Raw genomic sequence first — 9,129 nt, 5'->3', positions numbered from 1 at the left:
TATATATATATATGAGGGATGAGCCAAAGATTGTTCTTCCGAGGCTTCTGAAAGCTTTTTGTGGGTATAACCAGCTATGCATGCATCTCAAGAAGTTAAAAGGCATCTTTTTTCGCCTTCGAGTAAAGTTAATATTTGAGCTACGTACCTATAAATAAACACTTAAAGTGAAAACTGTACTAAAAAAAAAACAATTTAAAAATATTAATTTTCTGTTTTATTTATATCCATTCGTCTTCTGGCTATTGGATAGATATGTACATAAATATAAAATGATACAAATCCAAAATACAGTCTTGTTCGAAAAGGACAAACAATAGTCTTGAGTTTCACTTTGTAATGATACATTATAAGAAGTGATGGAACAACACGAATTGTTTGGGATCAAATCAACTGAAACTCAACTTACAATCATTTAACTATTCATAATACCACGACTGGCAATAATATTATTATTCTTTTGGGATAACTCCTCTTCTATGTTTTCATGTAAGCATTTTAATTTTTGACGGTAATATTCCTTGCAATATGAAAAAACTCCACGTGATATAATTCCTTTTGTGATGTGAACCTTAACAATATGATTATGGTATTTTATCCTGTTTTTGTATGGCTTTTTTGTTATTAGTCTTGGTCTTTTGAGATTGGGATTATGAATAACTAAATCAAAACCTAATTCGGTGTATATTGATAATCTGATACGATTCTAATACGAACTACGTTATAATACTTTTAGTCAGTATTCATATATGTGATAATAAATTTATATTCAAAAAGTAAAATAAATAAAGAACTAGAGAGTCGTGATGTAATATTATGACAGGTTTGGAGTGGTGAAGATTCACCCACTTGATCTAGATCAAGGATCTATATTCCCATGTATACTCTAGTCATAGATGCTATAAATGACAATAAAAATCCGAATTTCCAATCGAAAATTCAGTAAATTGTATTATAGAGCTGTTTTTTTAAAAAATTATTTAAGAAAATGAAAGTATCTTTGATAAATTTGTCTATATAAAGAACTTGAATAAATCTCACATCTCACTCAATCCAAACTAAACCAACAATACTACACTTCATAGTCCAAAAGAAACCCCTATGGCAACCATTTCCTTCTCTCACAACCACCAATCCTCAGACAATCGCCGTGGCGGATCCCACCACCACCGTCATGGTCCCGTCGTGGAAGAGATCGAAGGACTCATCAAAGTTTTCAACGACGGCTGCGTCGAAAGACCTCCCATAGTCCCCACCGTCTCACCCACTCTCCACCCATCTACTAAAGCCACAGCCTTTGACATCAAACTATCTAACGACACGTCAGTACGTGTCTACGTCCCCGACGCTGCAGCTTCGCCGTCCGTTACTCTCCCTCTCCTCGTTTACTTCCACGGCGGTGGCTTCTGCGTTGGCTCCACCGCTTGGAGTTGCTACCACGACTTCTTGGCCAGCCTGGCCGTCAAAACACGTTGCGTCGTCGTCTCGGTGAAATACCGTTTAGCCCCTGAACACCGTCTCCCGGCGGCGTACGACGACGGCGTTAACGTCCTCTCGTGGCTAGTCAAGCAACAGATATCTCACGGAGGATATTCTTCTTGGGTGAGTAAATGTAACCTCTCAAACGTTTTCTTGGTCGGAGACAGCGCCGGAGCCAACATAGCTTACCAAGTCGCCGTTAGAGTCACCGCCAGTGGCAAATACGTGAATAGTTTAAACCTCAAGGGCATAATTCTGATCCACCCTTTCTTCGGCGGCGAATCAAGAACGTCCTCGGAGAAACAACAACATCACTCCAAGTCATCGGCTTTGACTCTTTCTGCTTCCGACACGTATTGGCGCCTGGCTCTGCCACGTGGAGCGAGTAGAGACCATCCTTGGTGTAACCCTCTGGTCATGAGCTCGGTGGGAGCGAAGTTACCGACGACGCTGGTGTTCATGGCGGAGTTTGATATACTAAAAGATAGAAACTTGGAGATGTGTAGAGTGATGAGAAGCCATGGGAAGAGAGTTGAAGGTATTGTTCATGGAGGTGTTGGTCACGCTTTTCATATTCTCGACTACTCGTCGGTGTCACGTGATCGAATCCACGACATGATGTGTCGTCTTCACAACTTCATACATCCATAATCATTCCCTAATACTTTTATTTCGCGACCTTTAATATGGTTTTTTAATGCTGGACGTCCGTCGAAATAATAATAGAAACGTGAAATGTTGTGTTTCTTTAATTGTGAATTAAAGTAAGTTGCTCTGTACGACTGTACGTAGTTTTCTCAATGGATGTGATGTGATTAGTATAAATTAGTACGATTCCTCCTGTCATATTTGGATAAATCGTGTAATTGTCATATATATAAGAGGTTTTTGGTTTGTGTTCAAATAGATGGACTTGTACTTTAAAATTATAAACCCACTGCATGACTAATGTATTTTAGGGTATTTCTCTGTATTTTATTTATGTGAAAGATAATTTTTTTCTTTTACTTAAAAAATAATTTTATTAGTTTGTAGAAATAAAGAAAAAGAAAGAAAAGAGTTTTAGAATCTACCTTTTGTTTTCTAGCACTTCTATAATTGTTCTCATAGTTGACTTCGATAACTTTGCCTTCTTGACAGAGACCGATACAAATGTTGTCCTGGATAAAACAATTAACATACTATTTCATTACAGTTTTAAGATTAATAAGTTAACCCATACAAATGTTGTGCTGGATAAAACAATTAATAGACTATTTCATTACAGTTTTAAGATTAGTAAGTTAAGTCATCCTAAAATCATCCTTTCTTAAAAACTCCATCTTTTGCTTTAAAACTCTGATTACAGTTTTTAGATACTGTTTATCCACGAGGTTAGGTTTATGTATATATCACACCAATACATTTTGGAATCGAGTAGAAAAAAAGACAAAAAAAAAAACGAATTGACTCGATCAATTCATGTGTGGTCCCAACCTCCAAAATGCATAAAATAAGTAAAAAAAAAAAAAAAAAGATGATATATATTCTTCTTTGTTCACTTTTTAACGGGGCTTGTTCATATGGAGTGTTTGGTACGAAATTACTATTGACAACAATCAACAAGTAAAACAAAGTTGGTATCAACATCAAAAACTTAATAAATTCGATACGTGCGTATCCTAACCAAAAAAGGAATGGTATCAATAATCGATAAGGTTGTTTCTGTTCGGACCAGTCTATTACGGCTATACGTATATCGGTATATGTCATGTCATGTGTGTTTGGACACATATCAAACTGGTGTGTTCGAGTCCAGTTAATATCAATACAACTAGTAAAATTTAATTCAATGATTCATCATCTTTATTTGTTGTTGTAGGAATTAGGATACTGTTTTCAGCATGTATTCAAAACAGTTCAGTTGCTAACTAACTAGTTATATATATTTGATGATCAATGACATGACATTTTTTCCAATATCCTAATTAAATTACAAAATCAAATGATCAAATCTATCAAATTTTTATGGAATGACAATCTTATACTGAGTGTTTAAAGTAAGCACACAACTATTTTTTCGATCTAAATGTATATTATGTTAAATTTTCTTCAAATGATAATGGAATGAAATAATATGTTGGAGGATTTTTATTACTAAAGTAATATTCGGCTAAAAACGTAAAACATATGATACTGTTGGTAAAAATCGTAATTTACCTAAAATCGAAGTCTCCACCGCGATTAGAGTCTCTCAACATCGGCTTCTCTTTCTTTGTTTCTTCTTCATCAAAATTTTTTAAAACCCAGAAAGCCCTAAAAAAAACCAAGCTCTCTCTCTCTCTCTCTCTCTCTCTCTCTCTCTCTAGTTCAGTCCCCAGTTCTTCTCTTTGAGTGCTCTCGTCAAGGTTATCGAAAATGTCTGTACGAGTTCTGAATCCTAACGCGGAGGTTCTCAACAAATCGGCGGCGCTTCATATGACAATCAACGCCGCCAAGGGTTTGCAGGATGTGCTCAAGTCGAATCTCGGTCCTAAAGGAACTATCAAGATGTACTTTTTTTTTATCTCCTTTTTGGTTGATTTAATCTGATCTATGTTCATTGTTCTTCATTTTCCCAGATGTTGTTTCTTTTTTTTTTCTTACCTTCTTCCGATTTGTTGCTCACTTCGATGTAGGCTTGTTGGTGGTTCGGGGGATATTAAACTTACCAAGGATGGGAACACGCTTCTGAAGGAAATGGTTAGTTTGAGAATATAAATCTAGATCCTACTGATCTGTTTGAATCGAGCTCTGTATTGCTCTTTAGTGACTTGTGTCATGTAATATTAGATTCTAGGAGGATTGGTTTGATATTGAATATGTTATTGTTAAGAGACTACGTAGCAATCTTTCTTGAGGATATATAAGGTTGTAGAAAATGAAGTTTTTTTTTAGTGTAGGAGTCTGATTAGGTATATGTGTGTTGTTAGCATTGTAATAGAGATGAAAGAGGAAAGCATTAAGATAGTGTTGGAAAATGAACTTTGTTGATAAGTGTTACTGGTATTGCTCTTAACAAGTTCGATGATGCTTACATGCTTACTTCTTAACTATTGCAGCAAATTCAGAATCCAACAGCTATTATGATTGCGAGGACAGCCGTCGCACAGGATGACATTAGTGGTGATGGTACTACTTCCACTGTCATCTTCATTGGTGAGCTTATGAAACAATCTGAACGCTGCATCGATGAAGGTAATAAGTCGCTATGTTAGCTTAAATTATGTACCTTGTCTTACATTAAATTTGTAAGAGTTCGTAAGTTTTATGCTCTTCTATACTTGTTCTTATTTTTATTACTCAATCTGTGTTATGGTTAACATATGAGTGTGGGCATACAATTTATATTCAATGACATTGATTTGCCAAGTTTGTTTATATTGGATATAGAAAATTTATAACTGGTGGCAGTATAAACTGGTATCTATTTTTTGTAGCCAAATCCTAATGAAGGTTTATGCATGTATCAGGTATGCATCCACGTGTCCTTGTTGATGGTTTCGAGATTGCTAAGAGAGCTACCCTTCAATTTCTCGAGAACTTCAAGACCCCTGTGGTTATGGGTGATGAAGCTGATAAAGAGATCCTAAAAATGGTTGCCAGAACAACACTAAGAACAAAGGTTTTCTTCATTTTTATGATTTATTTTTCTTTTTATTTAATTCTTCTCTTTGCTTTCTAATTTCGATTTACTCTTGTGGCTTGTGTAGTTGTACGAAGGCTTGGCTGATCAACTGACTGACATTGTCGTTAATTCAGTGAGTTAATCGATCTCTATTAGAATCTCAGTAATGCTTTTCACTTTTTTTTCTCACACAGATGAGGACTCATCTAAGCACTATGATTGGGTTTCAAGCGCCTATTTTTGTCTTCTAATTATCTACTTTCCGCATATTTCAGGTTCTCTGCATCCGAAAGCCTGAGGAAGCTATTGATCTGTTTATGGTGGAAATAATGCACATGCGTCACAATTTTGATGTTGACACACGATTGGTATGTCTTGACGTGTGTGGTTTACTGTAAAATAGTTCCCACAAATCATTATAGGTTTATATTTGAAAAATTTGCGAGTACGTATTGAAATATTTTTTTTCCTGTTATGCTTAAATGCTTTCATAGTATGAAAGATTCATAGTTTTGGACCTGTTTATTGATTAGGTTGAGGGGCTTGTTCTGGATCATGGTTCAAGACACCCTGACATGAAAAGACGCGCAGAAAACTGCCACATCTTAACTTGCAATGTGTCATTGGAGTATGAGAAGAGGTGTGTAATATAATTCTTTGGTCAATTCAGTGAAGAGAAAATAATAGTATGTATGTTTTTGGTGATGTAGACTAATATTTCTTTATCTATCAGTGAAATTAATGCAGGATTTTTCTACTCTAATGCGGAGCAGAGGGAAGCCATGGTTACCGCAGAGAGGCGATCTGTTGATGAAAGAGTGAAGAAAATAATTGAGCTGAAGAAGAAGGTGGGACTGAGACCATTTCTCCCAACTGTATTTTATAACATCGTAAAAAATAATAATACATGTTTTGTTTCTCATGCAGGTGTGTGGTGATAATGACAACTTTGTTATCATAAATCAAAAGGGTATTGACCCACCATCACTGGATCTTCTTGCTAGAGAAGGGGTAAGCTACTACTGTATTTTCTTGCTTCGACACCAATTTTATAAATAGCTGACACTGTTTTTATCCGGTAAATAGAAATAATAAGAAGAATGCTAAGAAAGAATCTGTTGTTAAGTGAACTGAAATTGATAATAGTGTTCAAAGAGTAGTTCTTCCTTCGATATACAATAATCCATGGAGACGATTGGCAGAACTGGTTTTGGTTCTGGCCTTCTGGGCCACTGACTGAGCTTGTCTCTTCTTTTGTACCTAATTTCTCTTGTATAGAGGCTGTTGAATCTAATTGCCATTCCTTATGTGTCCAGATTGTTGCTCTCAGAAGAGCAAAGAGGAGGAATATGGAACGTTTAGTTTTGGCCTGTGGTGGAGAAGCTGTAAATTCTGTTGACGACTTGACCCCTGAGTCTCTTGGATGGGCTGGACTTGTCTATGAGCACGTTCTTGGGGAGGAAAAGTACACCTTTGTGGAGCAAGTGAGGAATCCTAATTCATGTACCATCCTCATAAAAGGTATTACGCCGACTTCTATGGCTTCATTAAGTTTTGAAGTTTCATATATTCTTTTACTAATTTTGGTGTTAATTCATGATTTCTTGGGTTTTCTAGGGCCTAATGATCACACTATTGCCCAAATTAAGGACGCTGTTCGTGATGGTCTAAGATCGGTTAAGAACACCATAGAAGACGAGTGTGTTGTGTTAGTAAGTACTTTACAATATCTTGAAGTATTTTGTTAACCTTGTTTTGTGTTTCTCTGCAACGTCAAAGAGATGGTTAATTCATGAATAAAATGTTTTGTGGTATGCTGATGTGCGGTTGCATCTTTCTGTAGGGAGCAGGAGCTTTTGAAGTTGCAGCAAGGCAACACTTAATTAATGAAGTCAAGAAAACCGTTCAAGGGGTAAATTAATTTCACTCGAACTCTAGTTCTCGCAACACTAATAGTTGCATCTCAAAGATTCTAAATTACTAATACTATAATGAACAATGCAGCGTGCCCAACTTGGCGTTGAAGCTTTTGCTAATGCCCTTCTGGTGGTGCCTAAGACACTTGCAGAAAATGCAGGTCTTGATACCCAAGACGTGATCATTTCTCTAACTGTATGCATTCATCTCTTTTATAATCTTCTATAAACTGATATCAATTCTGGACAGAATAGAGATTTTATAATTGCTCATTGTGATGCGCTTGTACAGAGCGAGCATGACAAAGGGAACGTCGTGGGACTGAACCTTCAGGATGGTGAACCAATTGACCCGCAGCTTGCTGGTATATTCGACAATTACTCAGTGAAACGCCAACTTATCAATGCAGGGTAATGTTCAAAACAACCAGCCAATTCTGATAAAGTTTTGAGTATCTGTTGAAGCCATATCAATAACAGGCTATTTGTTTGTGTTGCAGGCCAGTGATTGCGTCACAATTGCTTTTGGTGGACGAAGTGATTCGTGCAGGAAGAAATATGAGGAAGCCTACTGCTTGAAGTCGTTTGCTTTTAACTCGCTTTCTTCTTTCTAAGCACCTCAAATTTTTGTTTCTTGGTTTATTAAATCCGGAATGTTGTGAAACTATGTTTTTTTTTTAACTATGAGAATCATCTTTGAATCTGATCTCTAGATTTAGTGGATTTTTGCAAACTGAGAAAAATGGGAATACAATATCTATTACTCTTCTTATAGTGAATACACCCTTATTAAAGAAAGGCCACTGTTAACGCATAGAATAAAAGGATCTATTTGTCCAAAATCAGCAAGAAACAAAGCAACGACATTACATTGGTCGGGATTCAAATCTTATGTTCGACAAAAAAATTATATGGCCGGGGCTGAGACTTTACCCTCTTCTTGAAGCATATACGCTTTCTTCATTTCCTCCAAGACATTGTCATTGGTGCTGCAGAATCAACAAAAACTTTTCATGGTTAGACAACATTTAAGCATCGGCCCTATACTACTACCAAGTCACACAAAAAGGAACCTGTGCACCAAGAACAAACTCGATACTGACTGTGCTACACGGATAGGGAACATAGTTTTTTTGCATGTCTTTAATCGCAGTAACAATGAATCATCCCCTTCTATAAGGCTTATATTTGGTTACATATATATACTCCTAGCAATTGTACTTGATGATCACATTATGCATATCCTAACCACAAGTTGTCTCATTTCATCATACCAGAGAAGGGTATTTTAAGAAAAAAGAACAATCAAAATCAGATGCTCACATACACAACAAATCTATGAATCTAACAAGTGAATACAAGATGACATGTTTAATAGAATGAGGAGGAGCTATTAAGAGGTGAGAACATACAATTGATGGAGGCAAGTGTTGAGCTCTTTAGCTTGCTTACGACATGTCCACACCACAGAAAACGTTCTTCCTGTAGCGCATTGAGCATACTTTGAAACGTACTGATCACATTCCATCAATGCCTTTGCCTTCATCTTGCTACGCAGCGCTATTATTAACAAAATTATTACCATAATCATCAATCTTTTAAGCTCAATCTAGGAGATAAACATAGTAGCAATTTCAACAGAGCTGCTAGCTAGATCAAAACCAGTTTCAGATGCATAAAGTGGGTTAATTCAAAAGTGAACCTAACCCACAACACCAAGGTGAGCTCAATTCAAACCATGCCTAATAGAGTATAACGATCATAGACCATTTCGGAAGCAATCAAAAACCATTTTTGGGGGTTTAGGGTTTAGAACAAAGCGAGAGATGAAGAATAAGACGCGACCATTGTTAGAAATTACCTTCTTCGACCTTCTTCTTCACGTGATTCTCACGAGCTTGCTCCACATAGCTCCCCATTTGACGGACCTTCGAAAGCTTTCTCAGGCCTTCTCCGATCAAAATCGATCAAGAGAGGTCTGTCTAAATGGGTTCAGGGCAAAGGGTAATTCCGTCAATCACCTGAAGAAACATACTCTTTTACATTTTACCCCTTTATAACCTGTTCTATTATACATCTGACCTCATA

General features: G+C 36.6%; 3 protein-coding genes across 3 annotated transcripts; 2 read left to right on the top strand and 1 right to left on the bottom strand.

The window, feature by feature from the left end:
• LOC104735632 (probable carboxylesterase 17) lies at positions 1,043–2,414 on the top strand. Its single transcript, XM_010455460.2, has one exon. It carries the CDS (start codon positions 1,102–1,104, stop codon positions 2,128–2,130), a length of 1,029 nt encoding a protein of 342 aa, XP_010453762.1. The 5' UTR covers positions 1,043–1,101; the 3' UTR covers positions 2,131–2,414.
• Positions 3,758–7,784, top strand: LOC104735630 (T-complex protein 1 subunit zeta 2). Its single transcript, XM_010455457.2, has 15 exons — positions 3,758–4,010; positions 4,137–4,200; positions 4,560–4,695; positions 4,971–5,122; positions 5,211–5,258; positions 5,401–5,493; positions 5,659–5,765; positions 5,859–5,973; positions 6,053–6,136; positions 6,442–6,646; positions 6,743–6,837; positions 6,969–7,037; positions 7,130–7,237; positions 7,334–7,452; positions 7,542–7,784. Exons 1-15 carry the CDS (start codon positions 3,877–3,879, stop codon positions 7,618–7,620), a joined length of 1,608 nt encoding a protein of 535 aa, XP_010453759.1. The 5' UTR covers positions 3,758–3,876; the 3' UTR covers positions 7,621–7,784.
• LOC104735631 (COX assembly mitochondrial protein 2) lies at positions 7,783–9,039 on the bottom strand. The gene is made up of 3 exons (XM_010455459.1): positions 8,903–9,039; positions 8,454–8,601; positions 7,783–8,030 (listed from the first exon to the last, which is right to left on the bottom strand). Exons 1-3 carry the CDS (start codon positions 8,958–8,960, stop codon positions 7,949–7,951), a joined length of 288 nt encoding a protein of 95 aa, XP_010453761.1. The 5' UTR covers positions 8,961–9,039; the 3' UTR covers positions 7,783–7,948.

Source organism: Camelina sativa, chromosome 13 (genome assembly GCF_000633955.1).
Source record: "Camelina sativa cultivar DH55 chromosome 13, Cs, whole genome shotgun sequence".
Lineage (NCBI taxonomy): Eukaryota > Viridiplantae > Streptophyta > Magnoliopsida > Brassicales > Brassicaceae > Camelina > Camelina sativa.
The sequence above is the reverse complement of the archived record's forward strand: the minus strand, read 5'-3'. Positions and strand labels throughout refer to the sequence as shown.